General features: G+C 51.3%; 1 protein-coding gene and 1 long non-coding RNA gene across 3 annotated transcripts; both read left to right on the top strand.

Annotated features, from left to right (window-relative positions):
- The first annotated feature begins 6,312 nt into the window (after positions 1 to 6,312).
- On the top strand, positions 6,313 to 8,892 carry LOC133354034 (uncharacterized). Its single transcript, XR_009756532.1, has 3 exons — positions 6,313 to 6,441; positions 7,704 to 7,866; positions 8,561 to 8,892. It is a non-coding gene; the product is annotated as an uncharacterized LOC133354034 (long non-coding RNA).
- Positions 8,893 to 8,916: 24 nt separating this feature from the next.
- On the top strand, positions 8,917 to 18,868 carry C6HXorf58 (chromosome 6 CXorf58 homolog). 2 transcript variants are annotated; one of them, XM_061570499.1, is made up of 8 exons: positions 8,917 to 9,938; positions 10,753 to 10,847; positions 11,466 to 11,577; positions 12,113 to 12,244; positions 13,092 to 13,279; positions 13,650 to 13,806; positions 13,953 to 14,113; positions 15,797 to 18,868. In XM_061570499.1, exons 2-8 carry the CDS (start codon positions 10,825 to 10,827, stop codon positions 15,975 to 15,977), a joined length of 954 nt encoding a protein of 317 aa, XP_061426483.1. In that variant the 5' UTR covers positions 8,917 to 9,938; positions 10,753 to 10,824; the 3' UTR covers positions 15,978 to 18,868. The 2 variants fall into 2 exon arrangements, with proteins under 2 accessions (XP_061426483.1, XP_061426493.1); XM_061570509.1 differs by having other exon boundaries at positions 8,918 to 9,938; positions 13,953 to 14,020.
- Positions 18,869 to 26,126: the final 7,258 nt, after the last annotated feature.

Raw genomic sequence — 26,126 nt, forward strand, 5'->3', positions numbered from 1 at the left:
GCTGCTCCACTTTGGAATTCCCTCCTCCTCCTCCTCCCACCATCATCATCATCATCACCGTCTCCCCCCTCCCCACAACCCCTTACAATAATAATAACAACAACTCTCATTGGTATATGGTACAACTTTAATAACCGGTGCTGTTTGATGCTGCCCGCTTGTCGTGTTGGGCCTGTGGAACCTTGTGCTCACAGAACAAATACACGCGCGGTACGCCTGCTGGTACCCGCAACAGTTCGGAGCAGCAGTCGGCAAACAAAGCGATAACAAGAAGAACCACATTTTTTTCTAATTCGGTCAAACAAAACAATTCCAATCCAATATTTCAAGAGTCGCAATGCAATGTGGCGAGCACGAGACGGTGGTGGTGGTGGGTCCCTTAAAACGTAACGTCACGAAGCAACGGGCCCTTTAAAGAGCCCACCGTATGCGGTTCAGGAGCCGCAGATTTCGAAGCCTCCGATTCAGTATTGGGGATTTCAGCACTTGTTTTGGAAGTGACCTTTATTCCTGGAGAGAGTTGTGCGCGCTGTGGGGGGGCGGGGGGGGGGGGGTTTGGTGTGGATTGAGAAGAGAGTCGTGGCCTAATGGCTCGAGGAGAAGGAGGAGGGGGGGGGGAGTATGTCAGTCCCATGGTTCCTCATCAAGCTTCTTCAAGGTCAGAGGTCAGGTTCCTGTTTTGGGACAAATATCTCGTGGTGCACTGTGGGTCCTGCTCTGCTGATACCTTCACGTGTCTAATGTGTGTGGGGTGTGTATGTGGTGGGAGTGGGAGAGGTGGCGCAGTGGTTTGCACCATTGCGCTACGAATCCAGCTGCTGGAGTTAGATTCTCGGCCGCGGTCTGCGCGGTGGCGAGTGATGTCTAAATCGCCACCTGGGCTTCCCCAAGGCCAGGGGCGGGGAACCTTTTTTCTGCCAAGAGCCATTTGGATATTTAGAACATGATTCGCGGGCCATACAAAATTATAGACTTAAAAATTAGCCCGTTATATTTGGTCAAACGTTGAATTAACTCACCCCCTAATGCGATGGGCTGGAACTGTTTCTCTTTGGCGAGGCGCGTGATGTTAGCTGGTATTGATGATGTTGCTACTCGCAACTGCTTTTCCAGGTTTGCTCCTAGAGATTTATTGAATTTCGAGTCCCGCCTGCGGTTACCTTGGCAGGGCCAGACCCAAATGATTTCGCGGGGCCTTATACGGCCCGCGGGCCGGACGTTCCCCACCCCTGCTGTAAGTGGACTCGGGTGTAACATGACCACGGTACCTGGCGCAGTCTGTAAATATCAACACTGGGGAGGCAAAGGTGGTGCTGGCCACACCACCTCGCCGGCCTGCATCGGCGCTGCTCGCTAACAGCACGTGCCCGCCACAGGCCGTCAAATGCGACAAGGGAAAACATTTGTCCTTTGTGTGTGTGTGTGTGCAGTCGTTTGAGGTTGAGTCGACCTAGGGGAGGCCCAGTAGCGATTCAGATATTCGCCACTGATGTTGGCCGTGAAGGGGGAATTGAACTCGGGTCGCCACGCTCGTAGTGCAGCGCGCTAGCCACCGCTCCACCAATTCTCACGTACACAAAAATACAAAGATCCCCCGTATAGCCTGAACAGACTGTTGGGGCAAGTGCTGTTAGCGTGCACCTATAAGGCCGGCACGGCACACGAGGGAGTGGGTAGCCGGCTTTGTCTCCCTAGTGGCGATGTTTACACACCGCGACCAGGTACTCATTTGAGGCTGAGTCGATCTAGGGGAGGCCCAGGACCGGTTCAGATAAATAATCGTCACGGGTATTGGCCGTGAGCGGGAATCCAACTCGGGTCGCCAGGTCCGATATACGCCCACAGATACACACATAGACACACACACACACACGCGCTTACAGACACACACACAGACACACACGCGCTCACACACACACAGACACACACACAGACACACACACACAGATACACACACAGACACACACACACGCGCTCACAGACACACACACAGACACACACGCGCTCACACACACACACAGACACACACACAGACACACACAGAGAGACACACACACGCGCTCACACACACACAGACACACACGCGCTCACACACAGACACACACACGCGCTCGCACACACAGAGACACACACGCGCTCACACACACGCGCTCACACACACAGACACACAAACACAGACACACACAGAGAGACACACACACGCGCTCACACACACACAGACACACACGCGTTCACACACAGACACACACACGCGTTCGCACACACAGAGACACACGCGTTCACACACACAGACGCAACATTCATCTCAGCGCTCGAATTCTTGACTCGTCTATGAAGCAGTCATTAATGGCACCCCCTGGGGAGCGCGGGGGGGTTAGAGGGGATGGAGGGGATGGAGAAGGTGGTGTGAGGTGGGGGGCTCTGGGCACAAGGCGACACTCGACCCCGCGAGCCTTCGTGTTCCGCCTTGGGTGGTCTCATCTGCTGGGTTTGGGGGATCACGAGAGGGAAGGGGGGTAAGGAGGGGGGTTTTTGAGAGCTGTTTGCCGGGCGTCGGGAGTGAACTCCGCCACGCGGAATCACAGCACCCTCGTGTGGCGAGGGTCGAGAAGGCGGACAAGGAAGGGGAACGTGAATACAGCGAGCGCATGAGCAGTCTAAATAGACACTAACCTAGCACTAACACACTAGCCCACCACTCTACCCCTAACACTAACCACACTAGCCCACCACTCTACCCCTAACACTAACCACACTCGCCTACCACTCTACCCCTAGCACTAACCACACTAGCCCACCACTCTACCCCTAGCACTAACCACACTAGCCCACCACTCTACCCCTAGCACTAACCACACTAGCCCACCACTCTACCCCTAGCACTAACCACACTAACCCACCACTCTACCCCTAACACTAACCACACTAGCCCACCACTCTACCCCTAACACTAACCACACTAGCCCACCACTCTACCCCTAACACTAACCACACTAGCCCACCACTCTACCCCTAACACTAACCACACTAACCCACCACTCTACCCCTAACACTAACCACACTAACCCACCACTCTACCCCTAGCACTAACCACACTAACCCACCACTCTACCCCTAACACTAACCACACTAGCCCACCACTCTACCCCTAACACTAACCACACTAGCCCACCACTACCCCTAACCACACTAGCCCACCACTCTACCCCTAGCACTAACCACACTAACCCACCACTCTACCCCTAGCACTAACCACACTAGCCCACCACTCTACCCCTAACACTAACCACACTCGCCTACCACTCTACCCCTAGCACTAACCACACTAACCCACCACTCTACCCCTAACACTAACCACACTAGCCCACCACTCTACCCCTAGCACTAACCACACTAGCCCACCACTCTACCCCTAGCACTAACCACACTAACCCACCACTCTACCCCTAACACTAACCACACTAGCCCACCACTCTACCCCTAACACTAACCACACTAGCCCACCACTCTACCCCTAGCACTAACCACACTAACCCACCACTCTACCCCTAACACTAACCACACGAGCCCACCACTCTACCCCTAACACTAACCACACTTGCCCAACCACCCTACCCCTAACACTAACCACACTAGCCCACCACTCTACCCCTAGCACTAACCACACTAACCCACCACTCTACCCCTAACACTAACCACACTATCCCACCACTCTACTCCTAACACTAACCACACTAGCCCACCACTCTACCCCTAACACTAACCACACTAACCCACCACTCTACCCCTAGCACTAACCACACTAGCCCACCACTCTACTCCTAACACTAACCACACTAGCCCACCACTCAACTCCTAACACTAACCACACTAACCCACCACTCTACCCCTAACACTAACCACACTAGCCCACCACTCTACCCCTAACACTAACCACACTAGCCCACCACTCTACCCCTAACACTAACCACACTAGCCCACCACTCTACTCCTAACACTAACCACACTAACCCACCACTCTACCGCTAACACTAACCACACTAGCCCACCACTCTACCGCTAACACTAACCACACTAGCCCACCACTCTACCCCTAACACTAACCACACTAGCCCACCACTCTACCCCTAACACTAACCACACTAGCCCACCACTCTACCCCTAACACTAACCACACTAGCCCACCACTCTACCCCTAACACTAACCACACTAGCCCACCACTCTACCCCTAACACTAACCACACTAGCCCACCACTCTACCCCTAACACTAACCACACTAGCCCACCACTCTACCCCTAACACTAACCACACTAGCCCACCACTCTACCCCTAACACTAACCACACTAGCCCACCACTCTACCCCTAACACTAACCACACTAGCCCACCACTCTACCCCTAACACTAACCACACTAGCCCACCACTCTACCCCTAACACTAACCACACTAGCCCACCACTCTACCCCTAACACTAACCACACTAGCCCACCACTCTACCCCTAACACTAACCACACTAGCCCACCACTCTACCCCTAACACTAACCACACTAGCCCACCACTCTACCCCTAACACTAACCACACTAGCCCACCACTCTACCCCTAACACTAACCACACTAGCCCACCACTCTACCCCTAACACTAACCACACTAGCCCACCACTCTACCCCTAACACTAACCACACTAGCCCACCACTCTACCCCTAACACTAACCACACTAGCCCACCACTCTACCCCTAACACTAACCACACTAGCCCACCACTCTACCCCTAACACTAACCACACTAGCCCACCACTCTACCCCAACACTAACCCACTAGCCCACCACTCTACCCCTAACACTAACCACACTAGCCCACCACTCTACCCTAACACTAACCACACTAGCCCACCACTCTACCCCCTAGCACTAACCACACTAGCCCACCACTCTACTCCTAACACTAACCACACTAGCCCACCACTCTACTCCTAACACTAACCACACTAACCCCCCACTCTACCCCTAACACTAACCCACACTAGCCCACCACTCTACCCCTAACACTAACCAATACTAGCCCACCACTCTACCCCTAACACTAACCACACTAGCCCACCACTCTACTCCTAACACTAACCACACTAACCCACCACTCTACCGCTAACACTAACCACACTAGCCCACCACTCTACCGCTAACACTAACCACACTAGCCCACCACTCTACCCCTAACACTAACCACACTAGCCCACCCACTCTACCCCTAACACTAACCACAATAGCCCACCACTCTACCCTAACACTAACCACACTAGCCCACGACTCTACCCCTAACACTAACCACACTAGCCCACCACTCTACCCCTAACACTAACCACACTAGCCCACCACTCTACCCCTAACACTAACCACACTAGCCCACCACTCTATCCCTAACACTAACCACACTAGCCCACCACTCTACCCCTAACACTAACCACACTAGCCCACCACTCTACCCCTAACACTAACCACACTAGCCCACCACTCTACCCCTAACACTAACCACACTAGCCCACCACTCTACCCCTAACACTAACCACACTAGCCCACCACTCTACCCCTAACACTAACCACACTAGCCCACCACTCTACCCCTAACACTAACCACACTAGCCCACCACTCTACCCCTAACACTAACCACACTAGCCCACCACTCTACCCCTAACACTAACCACACTAGCCCACCACTCTACCCCTAACACTAACCACACTAGCCCACCACTCTACCCCTAACACTAACCACACTAGCCCACCACTCTACCCCTAACACTAACCACACTAGCCCACCACTCTACCCCTAACACTAACCACACTGGCCCACCACTCTACCCCTAACACTAACCACACTAGCCCACCACTCTAGCCACTTTAGTTGACCTATCATTTGTGGCCAGGTCGCTTCTGAAAAAGAGCTACACACATCAGTGGGCCTTATCTGGTAAAATAAAAAAAAATAGTTTAAAAGTTTAGTTTCAGTGTGTATATGAGATCGACTCAGCCTCAAATGAGTACCTGGTGTAGGGGGTGTAAACATCGCCACTAGGGAGACAAAGGCGACCGGGCGTGGTTCTGACCACCCACCTCCTCGTGTGCCGTGCAGGCCATCCATCATAGGTGCTACTCGCTAACAGCACTTGCCCCAACAGCCTGTTCACACCTTACGGGGGATCTTTGTCTTTGTGTGTTCGCAAGGGGGCGCAGTAGAGCCCAGACTCAGGGCGGGGATGATTCGAGTCTTCATGGAGACGGGATTGTTGATTTTCGTCTCCGTGGTTACCAACCACCTCCACCACTTCCTCCTTCCCAGTTGCCTCCACTGCTTGACAATGTTACGGCTCTATTAACCATGAATATTTAACCACCGAGAGAGAGAGAAACACAAACATCAACTCTGGCTGGACTCCATCCGAGGTTTGTATCATCACGTTCGGATAATCCGTCGTTGGTACAGCTCTTCTATGCTGTCACATCCACGTCATCAGTTGTTTTTGTTGTTCTAGATTTGAAGCTTTCGTGACTGCAAGGATTCATATTCTTAGGTCTTTTTCGGTAAAAGTCACGTAGGTAAAAAATTTAAATTAATAAAAGTAAAAAATAGTTGTATCAAGTAAGAGATACAACTATCGTGCCGTGACGGTTCCACCTGAAGACGGATGCTTGTGTTGCCTCCGAAACGTCGTGATTTTTATTTTACTTTTATTAATTTAAATTTTTTACCTACGTGACTTTACCGAAAATACCTAAGAATAGGTTTTTGTTGTGTAGTTTGTAGTTTTTCGTCGAGCCAAGATCCACATTTATCCACGTTTCTGTTTGAACACTGGCATTGCACGCGTCATTGCTTTGTTGTTGATGCTGTGTCCAGTGTGTGTAGAACTACGCACCCATTTGGCTTATTTCGAGAGAGTCCTTGCCATGGAAACATTTGGCCAGCATTGCTTCAAGCAAGTCTGACTGCTGATGAGTTGAATTAATGTCGAAACCGGTTCACGGTTTGCTTGCATTACACCAATGCTGCTGATCGGGTTCAATCTCAGAAGTCCACGAGGCAGATGGGGATTTAGACATCATACTGTATATATTATTTGCAAAAGAAAAGTGTTGTTGGCTGGCTGGCAGGAGTTCATAACATTGTATGATGTGGAGGGGACATGTATGGGAAGAAGGATTTTTATTATTATTATTTTATTTTTATTAATTTTAATTTCATTTTTTACCTACGTGACTTCACCGAAAAAACTAAGAGTAAGGAGGAGGGTGTTTTCGTGCTGTTCGCATTCTCCACAACGACGCTCAATGATTAGTCTTGTGTTCTGTACTCATCTGGTGACGGGGGTTTTGCTTTGTTGGTGATCGAGATCATACCTTGATATAAAAGAGACTTTGATTCTCAAACGGGCTCTCATCCGTTTTTAATTCAATGTTTCCATCCATTGATCTGGTTTTGTTTGCCATCATCAAAGTCTGTCTTTTGAAATATTGCTCGTGTTTCAAATCAATGTTTTAATTTGTTTATTGGACGGGTAGCAGTTTAAATTATTTTTTTAACTCGGAATACAGACTCGGATATTTTTTTATTTCTTCCTTTCAAAAAGCGCTCCACTAAACCTGATCCTGGCGTTTCCTTCAGTAGCTACCCTGGGTCATTCATGCTGTGATGTGCTTCCCAATAGCGTCCTCTCCGACAGATGCCTTCAATTCGTTCATGTCAACTCGGAGCACGTGACCTTGCTGTCGTCTCGCTCGCATTCAACAAGAAGCTCCGCTGAGCAGCCCTCATGCGTGGCCTGATGAATCACGAAGCGCATCTGTGAACACCGCACGGAAACTTACACGGTAACGCGGACGATGCGTTCCTGAAATGTACAACGAACATACAGGCAACTTAAATAGAAGCGATCCACGGGGTCGGTTGGAGGCAAAGGTTGAAGCGCCACCGTGGCAGATTTGCTTATTTTTTTATTCTTCGTACGGCTGGGCGAAGCAGTTAGAGTTTTAAAGTCGAGGTTAGCGTCTTCGGGTGAGAAGGAGTGCGAGTGGTCGCGATGCCCATCGGAAAATGGATCTCTCAGGGTCAATGAGTTCGGTTCGTGGGGGCGATCGTCTGCCTTGGGTGGTGGCCACAGTCACAATTTGTGCTGCTCCTCTCGTGCCACTTGCTAAGGGGCCGCATCTTCCCTGGCCTGTGGGATAATGATGATGATGACGGTGTACGATTACACTGGTAATTTTGGGGTGCTGATTCCAAATCCGGCATCAGTTTTTTGTCTATCACATCAGGTTCTTGAGATCTCAAATATTGCATTTTCAATAAAAACAGCAAATTTATGCTCATATACGAATAGCTGAACAGACATCCATACACGAATAAGATACAATACAATATACAATAAGAATTATTGTACGTACGTTGAACTTCTTTCGCACCGTACGTAGTCGACCATGCTTATCGGAGGTGCGGAATGATAAAGATGATGACGACGGCGATGATGATGATGATAACGACGACGACAATCGCTGTGCCCCTAAGGCTTGCCGGTGACCCCGTGATGGTCCTGTGGGGGACGGACATGCGGAGACACATCACCGTGACGGTGCCCCGCGGGGGGCTGGAAAGTCGCGGGAGCAGCCGGATCGCTCACAGCTCCGGCGGCAGCGACCGCGGCGGCCGGACGAGCAGCAGCAGCAGCAACAACAACATCATCAGCAGCAGCAGGAGGAGGAGGTCGGCCTCGGAGAGCCGCGTGGCCCAGGGTGAACGCGAGACGCGGGCCCCAGCGGCTCCCGGCGATGAGGCCGCCACGCAACCTGGTCGGGCCCACGCACCGGCACAACAATTTGTCGCGACGTCCAATCTGCACAGGTGGGACCGTAGGGCCCCCCCGGGTGGGCGGGGGGGGGGCTGCTGTGCCGTTGTTGCTCTGGGAATCGATGACGATCGTCGATGATGATCGTCGATGTTCGATCGCCCCGTTGATAGTGTTCGTCGTGATTTTTTTGTATAACTTTAGAGAGTGCGTGGGGCTGCCATCTTCCACTCCGGACCTGCTGTGAAGAGGTGACGACGACGATGATGATGATGACGACAATGACGATATAAACGTGCATCGCCTTTGCCAATCCACTGCTGGGTGATTGCTATTTTTCATGAAGCGTGTCTGTTGTAATCTGTAATTTGGAGAAAGTTTGATGGTGTCTCCCGGCCCCTTCAAAAATAGATTCTTAGCTCAGTGATCCTTTACTCGGGACGAACTCTTCTGGTTCTGGCGACGCCCCCAGAAGTTGGGGGCGTCGCAGTTGGCTCTGCTGCACGTGGCCTCTAATCCAGCGCTGTACCCTGACTCGCCACGAGAAGGCGGCAGAGCAAAACACGTGGACTTCCACCTGTTCTGTCCGTATGGCACTGAGCGTTCCGTCTGTATGGGATAGAGTGTTTCCCCCTCGCACGCGTGTATTTTCCCCGGGCGCTGCGGTTTCCTCCCACATGTCGTTAGCGCTCATTAATAGGCCGATAACACCTTCACATAGCGAGGACGGCAGAGCTTGGGGAATTGTTGGCGCCGGCTCACCGCGTGGCCGCCCTCCTGCTTGTCTCCGAGTCGTCCTGATTCGTTGTCCCGCTCTACAAAAGTGAGCGAATCGCGGCGCGTCCCAAGTTGCAATGACCATACTTCACCACGCTGGTCGGCCGGGTCTCTTGGCCACACGACCTCTTGGTGGCGCACCGTGGCCGCTCGCTTCGCCCCCCCGACGGTCCCTTTAGGGCCATTCCGTGTTGGGGTGATCTTTGTCTTCGGTCTTTAGGGCCACACGAGCAGGCGGCGGCGGCGGCCTGCATCCAGCGCTGGTGGAGGTCTCACAACGGGCGGCTACTCTTCCTCCGGCTCCGAGACGCCCTCCACCTCGCGGTGAGAAGAGCCCAATGCGATACGATGGGGGCAGGGCAGGGGGGGGAGGTTGACCATACTTTACCACGCTGCTCAGCGCTGTCCAGCGACGAACGGACCAACGGTTCGGTTGTCACTTGTTTGTTTCGCGCCACGGTCGGGAAACGGAAGCGTCGTGGGGGTCACACAGAAAGGATAACGCTCAAGAGCCCGCGGTTAGACGGGGGGGATAAATGTGGGGGCGCCGCAGTGGCGAGATGTTAACTCCCTCGCCTGATATGCCGGAAGTCGTGGGTTCGATCCCCACCCTGACGCCTGTATATGTGGAGTCTGCATGTCTTTCTCTCTTCCCTGTGGTCGCATGCATTTTTCTCCGGGTCCCCTGGATTTCCCATCCACATTTAGAATCAACATCACGCGATTAGCGTATTTGGCTCTGGTTTCCTCCTATATATATGTAACATCTCTGAAACATCTTAATACATAGAGAATTGCAGAGCAATATTTTTTGCGCCTGCTCATCCGCCTGTCAGCCTTCCAGCCCATGTGCGATCCCTACTCAGCGATTATGTGAGATGCAATATACATGGATGACGACGCTATATGAAGCCAAAATGTATTTTTGTATTTCATTTACCAGGGCGGCTATTGGATTAGAACCGCGAGCCTCTGCAACGAGCGGCAGACGCGCCCCTACCCCTTGGTGGATGATGTGTGTGTGTGTATATACAGCGTCACTATCTCGAGGCTTTGTAGAAATCGAGCAGGCTTTGTACGAACGAACACCGCGCCATCGTCTGCTCACTCATCCGATGTCATCGCCCACCCCACCCAGGAGAAGTGCCTGACCTACGACCTCCTGAGGAGAGTGAGCCCAAAAGAGGCGGAGCTCCTGAGAGATCCCAGCATGCAGTGCCGCGTGCGTCTTCGGTGAGACGGTCTTCGGGTTTCTTCTTTTTTAAACATCGCAGTTTGCCGAGCACCGCGGCCCAAACGCCACAACTACGAACAACACCAAGTTGAATGTCACGTGACCAGCGCATTGCACAGCAGAGTGGCACGACTCCCAGCATGCCTTGCGTGCTTGTCACGTGACCAGCGCATTGCACAGCAGAGTGACACGACTCCCAGCATGCCTTGTGTGCGAGTCACATGACCAGCGCATTGCACAGCAGGATGACACGACTCCCAGTATGTCTTGCGTGCTTGTCAGGTGACCAGTCATTGCACTGCAGGGTGGCACGACTCCCAGCATGCCTGGCCTGTTTGTCACGTGACCAGCGCATTGCACAGCAAGGTGGCACGACTCCCAGCATGCCTTGCGTGCTTGTCAGGTGTCCAGTCATTGCACAGCAGGGTGGCACGACTCCCAGCATGCCTTGCGTGCTTGTCACGTGACCAGTGCATTGCACAGCAGGATGACACGACTCCCAGCATGCCTGGCCTGCTTGTCATGTGACCAGCGCATTGCACAGCAGCGTGGCAGCAACTCCCAGCATGCTTTGCGTGTCGACGACAGTGATGGCGGTGCTGTCAACCATATTGCAGGCTGGCGGGCGACCAATTTCCACCCCGAGTCGTCTTCAAGATCTTCAGCCGGCCCGGCGCGACGAGCAGCACTTACATGAGCGGCCGCCGCCTGATCCAGCCGGCCAGCCAGGTGACCGTGGGCAGAGCCGTCCCTTAAGGGTACGGCGAATCGGGGCTCCCGTCCCGGGCCCCGTACTTTGGGGGGTGTTATACTTCCGGTTTAGGTTGAAGGCGTCGGGGAAGGTGAGGGGGGTGGTGCCCATATTGTGGGATTGGCCGCCGCATCATGTTCGAGAAGGGAGCGTGGTCAGGTGACGGAAGAGGACGGTGGAGTCTGCCGGTTTGAGCGAGCGTCCAGAGTCAGCGAGAATGATCGAGAAGGGGGGCGTGGCCTCGTGCTGAGATATAAGGGAGAGATGCGCGGGAGACCTGGGGCTGTTGCAGTGGGGGTCTCCGCCTAATGTCAGGTGAATGTGTCTTCAATAAAGTGCCATCTAAAGAGAAGTGTGTCAAGTCGTCACTACACATGCCTGGTGCGTTGTGCAAAACATCGCCTGCTCGTATCACCGTGTTGCCCGTAATCAAGTGTTTGCTCACAGCACTTGCCCCAACATACTGCTAAAGGCTATATGGGGGGGGGGGGATCTATCTTTGTCTTTGTCTAGGCAGCCAAGGACGCGCATCACATGATGGGCACCCGCAGCTTCTGCAAGCAGATCACGCTCGATGCTCAACTTCACGAGAGGGCAAGAGTGACGGGCGAGGTGGACGTCACCACTGGCAAGGACTACATGCAGGTGTGGGGAGCGGCCACCTTTGACTCCCTGGTGCCGGGGTGTAGGGAACATCGCCGCCTGTTGTAGTGTGGAACGTCCGCGCTGGGAAGACAAAGGCGGCCGGGCGTGGTGCTGGCCACCCACCCCCTCGTGTGCCGTGCTGGCCTTCATAGGTGCTGCTCACTAACAGCACTTGCCCTAACAATCTGTGTATGGCTATATGGGGGATCTTTGTCTTTGTGGGGAGCAGTGGCGAAGTGGGTTAGCGCGCCGTGCACTTGCCCCAACAGTCTGTGTATGTCTATATGGGGGATCTTTGTCTTTGTGGGTAGCGGTGGCGAAGTGGGTTAGCGCGCCGTGCACTTGCCCCAACAGTCTGTTATGTCTATATGGGGGATCTTTGTCTTTGTTGTGGCGTAGTGGGTTAGCGCGTCGCGTACCCGGCGGACCCGAGTTCGATTCGCGCTCGCGGCCAGCAGACATCTGAAACGAACGAGTGCCTCTTGTGGTGTGTAAGCGTCAGCGCTGGGGGAGACAAAGGCGGCCGGGCACGGTTCTGACTACACCACCCCAATTTAGGACCTCACCGAACAAGAGTCTTTAGGCAGAAGAGGACCCCTCGAGAGGACTGCCGCTCTTCCACTGTGGCCAGACGTCTTGAAACAGTTGGGCATGCCCACGCTTTACCCCACCACACGGGGGGAGGGCGGGGGGGGGGGGTCGATACATGAAGCGTCGTCCGGTCGTTTAAACTCGCCGCGCCGGGAGAGCCGATGGAAGCGGCGATGTCTGGACCACCGCCCGCTCGCTCGCTCGCTCCACCTCGATGCGTGGCCCCCGCCTCGTTCCGCCCCCCCTCCCCCCGCAGTACGCGAGCTACCTGGATGAGACGGAAGCTCGTCTGGGAGGACGGGGCAACAGGTGGCGGACGCTGAGCCTGGCCGAGCTGCCCCGCGGCGACAGGGGGCGGCAGGTCGCGGCCGCCGCTCCCTCGCCACCGCTCGCCCCCGTCGTCGGGGATCGTCGCTCCCACCGGGACGCCCGGCCGGGCGGCCGGTGAGGCACGGTGCGGTGCCGCGTCTGGATGGATATAACGTGTGTTTGTGAGGATGGACCGAGCGAAATGTGCGCAAGCCGATAGTAAGAATAAAAACATTGCAATTTAATAATTGCTAATAGTTTATGGTTTGTTACTCGCACAGATGTTGTTGATTCAGAGGCGCAGGAAACCAGACGAGCCAAAAGGCAGCCAGAGGTAATTCAAACGATTCGCCCAAGCTCTGCGATCCTATAATGCCGATACCTCGCAGCGTGGAACGTATAAGTTGTGATCACTAATAATAAGAAAAAAAACGCGCCGGGAAGCGTCACAAAATCCATGCGTGCGCACGATTTTTCTTCCTTGTTGCTGCTTGCGTGCTCCCAGGTTGTCCTCGGGTCCTCCGGAGGTCGCTCGACACCCGACGCAAGATGCCTCCTTCTCCTCGTCGTCGTCAAGGCGACGCTGGCGGTCCAGGCAGGCTCTGCTCCGTCTGGACCGCTTGCGCCGCGACTACGGCCTCGCGCCTCCTCCCTCTGCACGAGTGGGGACTCGCACGAGGGAGGACGATAACGATATATTTATACGTATTATATTTAATGTATATAACTATATCATCAATTTGCCGCTGCCGTGAATAAACCCGCCCCCCCCCCCCCCCCGTGTTGCTTGCTTTGCCCCAACTCACAGGGCGACGAAGAAGGTGACGCCGGGATGGGCGATCGTGACCGGGAAGCCTCCGTCCTCCCCGGCGTGAGGTCGGTGTTCGGCACAGTTTGGCAGAACAGAACGTTCCCCAATCCCTCCCCTCCACTGCTCCTCCACCCTCGATTGTTGAGAATCGGTTGGAGGTGGGTTTGGATGGGGGGGGGCTGCTCGTGCGTTTGTCGCTCCGGAGTCATCTCGCGGTTCCGTCCGCCGCGCCCCTTCACCGTCGGTTCCGATCGCGCCGCCGATACATCGGGCGTGCTCGTTGGCAGTGCTGCGCAGTCGAATATGCAAATGGAGTCTGGCTTTTTTAAATCCTTTATATTAAGTTCGCATGCTTGCTTGCTTGCTTGCGTGCTTGCGTGCTTGCTTGCTTGCTTAAGACCGTGAAAATCTTTCGGTCGTTTTTTAACCCACTTCCCGTGATCCAATCGAGCTGACATTTTCCACACAGACTCGTTGTGCGAGACAATTAATGTTCGTGAAAAAAAAATTCCCAAAATTGTACACTGTTTAGGGAAAACAAATTAAATATTTAATTACCAATTGCTTAATACTGGCAGACAATCATCTGACCCATAGGTGGCAGCCATCTCAAGCCAGAGGACGAGAGGACTCTAGCCGCCACGCATATAAAGGATTTATAGTGAAAAACTTTGTTTTTACGGGTTATACTTATTTACTTTAAATCACGATTGCCGAGCAAAAGGGGCCCAAAATGCCACGCGGCCAGCAACCAACGGCACGACTAACGCTGGAATCGTTAAGGCGTTCATTTGTTTCCTGAATTGAGCAAGGTTGTTGTAAGGAAAAGAGGCATAGGAATGTAGAGCTCGGCTATTATATTATGTAAGTAATCGATTACCGGTTATCGGTTCGATTACTCGACTAACCAGACGACATCGAAATATTTGGCAACGTCCCACCCACCTCTCTCTCTCTCTCTCCATGCGTGCCGCTCGGACGGGAGGTGACAGGCTAGGCTTGTTGGGGGGTTTCCTGCCTTCGGACGGCAGGATGTGGTGGAAGCCGCGGGTTTTTTTTTATATTCAGGAGCCCTGAGTAACCGGCCACAGAAAAGGCAGTCGATTATAATTTTTAAGTCTTAGCTCTCTCACCTGAATGTAACCACACGTCGAGACACTGAACGTGCGGCGGACACGGCAGTACGCAATTGAAAGAAACCCAATCCTCCTACCGACGGACCGATGCCTGGTGCCACCACAGGGACAGCTTCCACTCAAGCGGGGCCTCCCTGGGCGAGAGAAACACAAAGCTAAACCTTGAGATGTGATGCAGGGTGCTTTTAAATAAGCATTCGAAATGAAGTCCTTGCATCTGCGCCTGTCCACGCCGGCCTTTTTTTTAGTGGGTCGTTTTATCTTCTTGGTTCTTTCGGCAAAGTCACGTAGAATGGAAACAATACAAATAATAAAATAAAACATAATAAAATAATTCTCACGACGTTTCGGCCACAATGCAAGCAGCCGTCCTCAGGTGAAGACCAGGTCTGTCGGGGAGACAGCGTCTGAATGAAACAGCACCATGCTTGAAGCGTATATTTAAGCTGGGTTGGAAGGAGGGGGGGGGAATGGCGCCTTGACAAAAGAATTTGCATCTCAAGAGGAATCTAGCATATTTATGGGCATATTCATGGGAAATGCAGGTATGTGATTAGTACTACTTATACCCGTGCATTATGCAGGACTATTATATTTAATTTTATAATTTTTATTGTTTCCATTCTACGTGACTTTACCGAAAGAACCAAGAAGATGAATCCCTGCAGTCACGAAAGCTTTAAATCGGGTAATTTTATTTTCCAGCGACGAGCCTCCTGGCCGCGCGGACGCAACGGCGGACGAGCGTCGCCCGCGTGCGACCGCGGCGGAGTGCGGCCGGTGGGCCGAGGAGGCGTGGGAGGAGGAGGCGGAGCTCCTGTTTGCCTGGGCCCGAGATCTCTCCCTCGAAAGCCTCGACTTCTACGCCGACCAGGAGCTCGGCTGAGCCGTCGCTGACGACGGCGACGACAACAAAAAACCCGTGGAAGCGTGGGCACACGCACGCGCGCGCGGCGTCCTTCTGCCAACAACGCACAGCGAGATTTGCACGTCTTCTTGGTTCTTTCGGTGAAGTCACGTAGAAGGGAAATAATAAAATAATAAAAATGTAACATGATTAAAAAATATATTTTAAAAATAAAATAATAATTATTTTTTATTGTTTTATTTTTTAAATTTTATTATTTTTCTTCTACGTGACTTTACCGAAAGAACCAAGAAGATGAAACCCTGCAGTCACGAAAGCTTTAAATCGAGATTTGCACGGTTTGTTGTTATCGATTCAGTGAATTTGGGGCTAAACGGAGCTCCGTTTTGCACGATGAGACCTGGTGTGCTACGTGTCTTGCGGGAGGCAAATGTTTTTTTTGGGATTGTTATTACTGTCTTATACAGCGTTGTGCGATGCAGTGTTGCATAAACGCTCTCGATAAAGCAATAATCATTATTACGAAGGCCAAAACCGGTCCAGAATTTTCTTGCGCATAAGGCTGATCCGGAAAGAGCCGTCGGAAGATGGTGGCTACGCACGCCGGTTATCGAGCACTTGGAGGCGAGGATTGGTGGATCGCACAAGCGTTGCGAAGCTCCCTTTCCGTGGGCGATCGATGAGGTGCCTTAAACCCCGACTCGTGGAGAAGGTGGTACCGCAAAAAGTTGGCTCACTCGTGTGGGTTTCCTGCCCGTGCTTTGCTTTTCTCCCACATTTTAAACTGATTAACTGCCTGGAAACATCTGAAGTTGTAGGGGACTGCAGAGCTTGGGCAATTGTTAGCGCCCGCGCATTGTCCGGCTACTTTCTTATTATCATTATAATATGGACAAAAATGTGTGTTCATTTGGAAAATTTATTTTTTGCCTGTCCATTATATATTTCAAACAAACTCGTGTCCGATTGATAAGTGATTTTGGGTGTGGCCACAAAATGGATTGGCCATCATCCTCCCGGAGGTCGATAAAGTTGGTACCATTTTGTGGCGAAGTCAGCGGTGTATTTTCCTCGGGCTATGCCCACCGCTGCCATAGGAATGGCTCGGCGCTGTAAGCGGTGGAAGAGCGCTGCCAAGGTCGCTCATTTGAGCAAGAAATCTCTTGAAATGTCTCTGTACGGTTAGCATAACGCGGTTTCACAGCGGTCAAGAACTACTTTCTTGAGCTGCGCGGCTGAGCGGTGCGATCCGGTACGCGGAGTGATACAGTAACGCGGCGGCGTACCCTCAGTTATTTGTTCTGCCATCTCACTGCGTGTGCATGGTACTACATCGTATCTCGCCAAACTTTATCGTCACATTAATTATGGGTAAATAGTTTTAGATTAACGCATACGGAATTTTTTTTATTTTTTTTTATTTTACCAGCTAAGCCCCACTGAGCTGTGTAGCTCTGTTTCAGAAGCTACCTGGCCACAAATGACAGATCAAAGAAGTGGCTTATCACGTGGAAATATATAGCAGCCAAATACTCTAAACGCGTGATGATGATTCTAAATGTGGAGGGAAAAAACCGGGGGACCCGGAGACAAATCCACGCGACCACGCTGAGAGAGAGAAACACGAAAACTCCAAATATACAGCAGGCGTCAGGGTCTGGATCGAACCCACGACCTCCTGCACACCGGGCGAGGTAGTTAACATCGCCGAGCCACCGCATTACACGATCAACGACTGTGAGATTCGTTCTCCGCTACCGTGGCGACCTCAGCTTTAACGGGGCCACCGCGTAGATTTTCCGGAGCGTGGAGCAATGCCCCACACCCCAGTCTGGCCACCCATCACCCTATCCTTCCCACGCAGTGAACGGCGTCACCGTAAATTATTTTATGATCATAATAAGCCAAGAATGTGTGTGTGTCCCGCGCGTGACGTCACTCCACATGAAGCACATCTCCCGCGTGACATCACTCCACAATAACAATGAGGAGGTGACGTCACTCCACATGCTGCACCCCTCCACAATAATCATTAGCGGGTGACGTCATTCCACATAGGCAACACCCCCCCCCCCCCCCACTAATTAATAGCTGAAGAACAGGTCTGTCGAGAAGACAGAGTCTGTCTTCTCGACAGACCTGTTCTTCACCTGAGGACGGCTGCTTGCGTTGTGGCATAAACGTCGTGAGAATTATTTTATTGTTTAATTTTTTTTTATTTCCATTCTACGTGACTTTAACGAAAGAACCAAGAAGATGTTTCAAATCGTTGTAAACTATTGTCATTGTAGTGCGTATTTAATGTGGCGCTGCACTCTGATGTCGGAGAAAACATAAAAAAGTATAATTAAGTTGAACGTGTTGTCTATATTAATTTAAAGTTGCGTTTTTGATGTGACGTCACATTTCTCCAACCCCCCTTCCCCTCGTCACACATCGTCACAAATGTCTGACCCCCCCCCCCCCCCCGGTGCGTGACGTCATTTATGGACGGCCCCTAATGATATGGCCAAATTTGTGTCGGTGCGGTCCTCCAGCAAACTCGCACGGGCCAGGCAAATGAAATTGTCACGTGGTGTACAGAGTTAGCAGCAAGACAAGGAGGTTTAGATTGAAACTGCGGCAAGTGAGGGGGCAACGCTCAATCCCAGGACAGGATCCAGGGGAAGATTGGAGCGAGACGTTAACCGTGTTATTTTATCTGTACACACAGAGATTATAATCGTGTAAAAGAAGATTTCATCGAGCGGTGAATTGAACATGGCCCATGATGTACAATATTTGTACGGATTGAAACCGTAATTTAAGTCATCAATGTTTGATTTTAGTTGTCCTCTTTCGACGGCAATTCATCAAGTTTTTTTTTTTATAACCAACAGCGCGTCTCTATATATACACACGTATCTAAATGATTTTATTACGTCAATTGCTTTGATTGTGATTTTAATTTCGATGTATCTAGCATCTTATAATTAAAAAGTCCAAATCGTGTGAATTGTGACACCCTTCTTGTCTGTGTTTTTTTTTGGGTCTCAATCTCATTGCTTCTGTTTCGTAATTGAGACTTGTCTTTACCTACAACTTGCACATGAAGGAACCCAGCCGTTCGGAGCCGGCTTTTGGCGACTCGCTCCGGCTTCCGCTGTGCGTGGTGAAACGGCAAATTTAAACTAGCACAATAATTAAATTCTCACGAAGTGTACACCGTTTTTGAAACCCTCGCGTCTGCAATCCACCTCCTGGGGGAGGGGAACCACCAGAAAATGCACACCTGATTAGTGATTACATTTGCATGTAAAAGGCGGCTGTAGCTGGAACTGATTTAGCTAAATGGGGGAGGTGGGAGAGGCCTTTGGTGTGGTCGGGAGCCAGGATAGAAAATCTTGCCATGCCAGGTGAGGCAGAGGAGGCAAACCACCAGAGCGCTTGCCACCTCCAGCCAGTCAGCCAGCACCTTCTAGCCAGCCAGTCAGCACCCTTCAGCCAGTCAGCCAGCCAGCTGAAAACCTCCAGCCAGCCAGCTGGAAACCTCCAGCCAGCCGGGAACCTCCAGCCAGTCAGCACCCTCCAGCCGAACCGAACTTCAGCGAGGAGGGGATGAGTCTTCCTGAACTGTAAGTGCCAATCTTGATTGTTAAGTGCCAGTTTGATAGAATTCGTCTTCCACGGACGCAGCGAGATCCCGTGAGACGCAGGTGGAGGCTGTGAACACTCGGGAGCTCCGTTGTGGTCAAATGCCCAGTCTCGAAATGTCTGTATGCATATTGAGCTTCTTTCGCACCGTACGTAGCCATCCGTTCACAATGGCGCTGCTAAGGCGACTTGCGCACCCATGCGCTGTAACGTGATATAAATCCGCAGCAGAATGAATTCTACACTGTGTTGTTTGTTCTAATGTTCGATCATAGCTCGACCGCATGACGATTTGTGGCTCAAAGTCCGCTGGTGGCCATGTGTTAGCATGGACTACTGGCGACCATGAGCATCCGAAATCGTGAACATTGTTTATCCTTTAATTCTGTCGCGGATTACACGATTTACTCTTCTAGATTTGTCGGGAACCCCAGGGTAAGTGGACGCTTTCCTGAACCTATTTGCACTAATACGTGGTCATAGCTTTGCCATGGTGGGGGGGGGGGGGGGGGTAATGGGAGGCAAACCATGTAACGAGTTTCGATTTAAAGCTTTCGTGACTGCAGGGATTCATCTTCTTGGTTCTTTCGGTAAAGTCACGTAGAAGGGAAGTAATAAAACAATAAAAATAAAACATAATAAAATAATTATTCCACCTCCAACCCAGCTTATATATACGCTCCAAGCTTGGCAGTGTTTCATTCTTCACCTGAAGACGGCTACTTGCGTTGTGGCCGAAACGTCGTGAGGATTATTTTATTATGTTTTATTTTTATTATTTTATTATTTCCCTTCTACGTGACTTTACCGAAAGAACCAAGAACATGTAACGAGTGTGTCGATTCTCTAAATGTCCGGCTGCAGGGGATAATAAACTCCGAAGCCCTGATACCCAACGGTGTTGCCCCTCTGTGTTGCTGCAACCTTTATCAGCATTCACCCGCATTGCCAGTCTGGTGAAGCGGATAGGGGCCGTCCATAAATGACGTCACGCACCTAGGGGGGGGGGGGGTCAGACATTTGTGACGATGTGTGACGAGGGGGGGGGTCACATCAAAATGCGCAACTTTAAATAAATATAGAATTGTTATAACAACACTGCTACAACATCACAGTTCAGAGCCACATTAAATACGCGCTACAATGACAATAGTTTAAAGCGATTTGAAGCATGTTTTATTTTCTAAATGGAAATATGGTTTTGGGGGGGGGCAGAGCTTTGTGACGTCATATTTGAGGGGGTTCTGACTTTTTGCGACGCCGTGTGACGAGGGGGGGGGGCGGTTCAAAAATCATCCAAAATCGCGTGACGTCATTTATGGACGGCCCCATATCGCTTTGGTGGAGGAAGGGCCTGGAGCTTTTGAGAGACGCGGGTTGGGTCCACCCCGGCCCACGAATGATGCGACGTTGACAAGATCGGATTGCGATTCGCGTGTTATCGGTAGTTGCCGGGTGAATTGCAGCTCGCTGAGTCTTCCCACGAACTTCCACAGGTTTTGGAGGACTGGGGTCTGTCTATCAGTCCGGTTGTTTTGACTCGTTCCCACCGTTCGAGCTACCACACCTGCCGGGCCCACCACTACGCGCGCGCACTTAATGTTGAAGCCAATGCAGCGTTGGCCTGTTTTTCTTTTTTAAACAATGCTGCTTGCCTAATAATTCGGTGAACTTTGTTACACGGATGCCGCTCTCGTGTGTGTATAACACTGGTCAACAAAAAAACTACATTTTTTTCTGGCCTGGACTTTTGCAGCTGTTCTAGACTAATTTCAGGGTGCTGATTCCACATGTGATCTCAGATTTGCTCTATCACATCTCATTTTTATGCTATCGGCATACCCCATTTTCATTGATTTTACCCGAAATTAACTCTGTCACTTATGATTGCAAGTTGTTGCGAGTCAGTGACTGCTTTAGTGGTAAATAATGGTGCTGTATTTTTAGGATAGTGTGTTTATAATATAATTTTATGTAGATATCCATATTTATTTAATATTTTTCTTCTGCAGTTTTAATTGAAAATGCAATATTTGATATCTGAAAAACCTGATGTGATAGACAAAAACTGATGCCAGATTTGGAATCAGCACCGAAAAAATTACCTTACAACCGTTGGAATACCTTGTGCCAAAAAAGTGTGTTGACGAGTGTTATGTATGGGGAGCAGTGGCGCAGTGGTTTGCCTGCTATGCTAGTGGCCCAGAGATCAGAGTTCCAATCCCGTTCACGGGCAACTCCAGGTGACGAGTATCTGAACCGATCCCTGGGCCTCCCGTAGGTCAACTCGGCCTCCAAAAAAATAGTACCTGGTTTGTGTATACATCGCCACCTCGGGAAGGGAACCTTTGGCGACAAATCCGACATTTAAAACTTCCAGGCTGGATTTGAAACGTGTAATGTTTTTTGTTAATGCCCATTGCGACACCACGCGTGAAATTGCCATCAGAGGGCGCAGTTGCTACACTGATACAGACGACCCGGCTCCGTGGTGTTGTTTTGACACCCAAAGCCACGTGCCGTCACGGCAACTCGCAGCTAAAGTAAACATTCTATTTTTTTCTACCTACGTGACTTTACCGAAAGAACCAACGAGTATGGATTCCTGCAGTCACGAAAGCTTCAAATCAAGATGATATATATTTTATTTTACCAAGTAAGAGGCCGGCCATAAATGACGTCACGCGATTTTGGACGATTTTTGACCCCCCCCCCCCCCTTCGTCACATGGCGTCACAAAAGTCAGACCCCCCCCTCAAATATGACGTCACAAAGATCTTCCGCCCTGCCCCCCAAAAAATATAAAACATGCTTCAAATCGCTTTAAACTATTGTCATTGTAGTGCGTATTTAATGTGGGGCTGCACTCTGATGTTGTAGGAGAAAACATTTATTTAAAAGTCTATTTAATTTAGTAGAACGTGTTGTCTATATTTATTTAAAGTTGCGCATTTTTACGTGACGTCACATTTCTCAACCCCCAACTTGTCACACATCGTCACAAATGTCTGACCCCCCCCCCAACCCCCCTAGGTGCGTGACGTCATTTATGGACGGCCCCTAAGGCCCACGTAGCTCTAGTTATTTTCAGAAGTGCCCTGGGCTGTCGTAAATGATAGCTCAACGAAGTGGCTTATCGCGTGGAAATTGATAGCAGCTACCAAAAACTCTAAACGCGCGTGGTGTTGATTCAAAATGTAGAGGGGGGGGGGGGGGTGAACCGGAGGACCCGGGTAAAAATTAAAGCGACGACGGGGAGAGACGCGCAAACTCCAAATATACAGCAGCAGGCGTTAGTGTCTGGATCGAAGTCACGACCTCATGTGTACCAGGCGAGACAGTTAACATCTCACCACGGCGGCCGTGGGTCAGTGGCGTAGCTAGGATATTTTGCGCCCGGGGACGAACTATAAAATTGGCGCCCCCCCCCCCCCCCCCCGTTTAATCACATACCAAAATGTAATTGCATGACATGTAGGCTGTGTGTGGCGGGATATATACACTTTTAGGTTGAGGTGTAGATTTGTGCAGTAGTTTCAGGCTGCCGCGCCCGCCGCAATAAGTTATAATGTCACGTTGTAAGCCTAATTTTGGCGCCCCTTTACCGTGGCGCCCGGGGACACATGTACCCCCCTGCCCCCCCCCCTAGCTACGCCTCTGCCGTGGGTAGACCCAGCGCTTAAGTTGAGCAGGAACCCGGTCATCCAACTTCGCCCGGTGACAGTAGCCGCACCATTCTCACGGCCAACATTTGGCAGCAATTGTCCACCAATTATTACATTTACGCGGCCTCGCTCAAAAAATGCATCAAGAATCGTTATTTTTGGCGGTGAAAGCCGAAGCGTTCGAATTATAACGCGGCGCGCAGACTCACAGCCTACACCAGCCGCGTGACTGCTAACACGTGCCCTGTCACCAGCTATTACTGCCAACACCGGCTCAACCAGCACGTGTGTGTGTGTGTGTACGATACGGCAAAACCATCGCTTAACAACGCGTGGCGTTCACACGCCACGCGTTTTCGCTATAAAGCGGTTCTTCCACGTGTGAAAGCGAACCGCCACACTCTCTCCCCATTTAATAGATGGCGATTAGTCCACACTTGTTGTACCGCCATCCAGCGAGCCCCGGAGTTATGGCTCCTCGACACGCGCGCCCACGCGAAGGGGAATTTCACGACAACGCGTGCGATGACCCACCAAACCCTCGCTGCTGCTGCTTCCGCAGCGGTGGATGAACAACTGCCACGTTGCGTAGCCACGTGCCTAGCCCCACGTACTTACCCGTGATGAGCAGCGACCCCCCGCCCCCACCACCACCCCCCAAGATTGGCACAAAATAACTGGGCCACTAAAACCAAATCGGTCCCCATCCCACGCGCGAAACCGAGATGAGTAACGGAGCGTCGAGGCGACGAGTCACTCGTTGTGCCTTTGTTGATTTCGTTGCTCATGTTCTGAAAAGCAGGCCGCGCCGTGCTCTAACGCACATTGTACGGTAATCAGTTAAACGGACGGATGGACATGTGTACACGCGGAGCGGACGGACGTGGTTGCGACTTTGCAAGCGGGTGCCGTTGCGTCGCATGCTGGCCTCCTCCCAAAGGCCCGCGCGGAATCGTAGTCTTTCCCACAGACCTGCTCTTCACCTGAGGACGGCTGCTTGCGTTGTGGCCGAAACGTCGTGAGAATTATTTTATTATGTTTTTATTTTTATTCTTTTATTATTTCCCTTCTACGTGACTTTACCGAAAGAACCAAGAAGATGAATCCCTGCAGTCACGAAAGCTTTAAATCGAAATTTATTTATTCTATTTTTAATCGGCGTCCGAGCACATTGACTGGATGCGTGGCCGCCAACCCGCAGCAAGAACGGACGGAGCTCTCCCGACGTCCGACGTTTCGGCCCCACGTGCTGCGCGAGCTCCTTCTGGGGTTGTTGATGGGGAGCCGATCACTTTGTTCCTCGATTCTTGTCGAGTTCCAAGGCCGCGCTGGTATTGGCCACTGGGCTCGGCTCTCCAACGAAGGCCGTTGATGATGTGTTCGTAGTTGTTGCTGTCCGTGCTGTTGCCTGTTCACCACCGCGCCTCTGTAAATACCTCGACAGAGATGGCACTTAAGAGCAACAGCCAGCAGCAGCAGCAGCATTTTGTTGACGCCCTATAACCGAGGGGAAAAAACAAGTATAACCCGTAAAAACAAAGTTTTTCACTATAAATCCTTTATATGCGTGGCGGCTAGAGTCCTCTCGTCCTCTGGCTTGAGATGGCTGCCACCTATGGGTCAGATGATTGCATGGCAGCATTAAGCAATTGGTAATTAAATATAATATTTTAGTCCTAAAAAGTGTAAAAAAAATTAAAAAAATTTTCACGAACATTAATTGTCTCGCACAACGAGTCTGTGTGCAAAATGTCAGCTCGATTGGATCACGGGAAGTGGGTTAATAAACGACCGAAAGATTTGCACGGTCCTAAGCAAGCAAGCAAGTGAACTTAATATAAAGGATTTAAAAACGAGCGGTTCGAATCGCAATTCCCGACGAAGCACGTGCTGCGAAACGTCGGACACTGCGCGGAACGACCCGAAAAACACCATCGGAGGAGCTGCGCAGCCACAACGACGGAAATCCTAGCGCAGTACCGTGAAACGGATTTTCATATTATTTACTTGTTTATAAATTCTCATTTTACTTAAAGGCAAAGTCTTTGAGAGCTCCCCAGCTTTGCCAGCCAGACGCATGACAAAGCACGCGCGCGAGCGGCCAGCACGGTCTTTGGCGCAGAGCGATCTCCCGCTTGGCCCAGCGTGGCCCCCCCCCCGACTCTAAAAGGGCAATTTAGTAATTTGGTTAATTACACGGAAATATGCAGATGCTGCTGCTTATCATTGACGCTTGACATCACCGCTCGGCAAAAAGCGCCTCCTAATTCTCCTCCGTTAGCCTTTTGTTTTTAATTCGCGTAGATAAATGAAAAATCCAACGCGGTGGAAAATAATTTTTTCATTTATTTGTGTCAATGTTTCTCGTTACAACGATTCTATCTCCGGCGGGGATTTGTGGGGTGTTATTTCTGACGCGTCGCCCCCCACCGCCACCACACCACCGCCCCCTGCCCCGCTGTCTGTCTCACTTAGCATTGGAAACCTCTGGGGGGGTTGTGAAGCCGCCAATCCCGAAATGCAAGAGATTCCCCGATCTCACACTCGCACACACACACACACACGAGGAATGAAAACTGGGGCAAACACCTGTCAAATGGTGACCACCAGTCCTCCATTACACCCTGTCTGTCCAACGGAGGGTCCTTTTGCTTAGCGATGAAACGGGCTCTGGCTCATTGCGGCCATCACGTCGTGGACTGGGCTAAATGAGCACGGTGATGACTGCGGTTGACGTTTACAGAAGAAGGAAAACAAAAACCCTCCCCGACAAGAGAGCCTTGCCCGCACCTGGTCCATGCCATGTGGGGGGGAAAGTTGGTCCGTTTTGTTTAGTTTTTGCGGCGACCCATCCGAGTGGGCTTTAACA

Source organism: Lethenteron reissneri, chromosome 6, assembly GCF_015708825.2.
Source record: "Lethenteron reissneri isolate LAM-NWPU_2019-01 chromosome 6, ASM1570882v1, whole genome shotgun sequence".
NCBI classification, from domain to species: Eukaryota; Metazoa; Chordata; class Hyperoartia; order Petromyzontiformes; family Petromyzontidae; genus Lethenteron; species Lethenteron reissneri.

Excerpts from the sequence above, each read along its gene's own strand:
- C6HXorf58 (XM_061570499.1), top strand. The coding sequence starts at position 10,825 with ATGCAGTGCCGCGTGCGTCTTCG. Across the intron at positions 11,578-12,112 it reads TGATCCAGCCGGCCAGCCAG|GCAGCCAAGGACGCGCATCA; the intron begins GTGACCGTGGGC and ends GTCTTTGTCTAG. Across the intron at positions 13,807-13,952 it reads CGCCTCCTCCCTCTGCACGA|GGCGACGAAGAAGGTGACGC; the intron begins GTGGGGACTCGC and ends CCCAACTCACAG.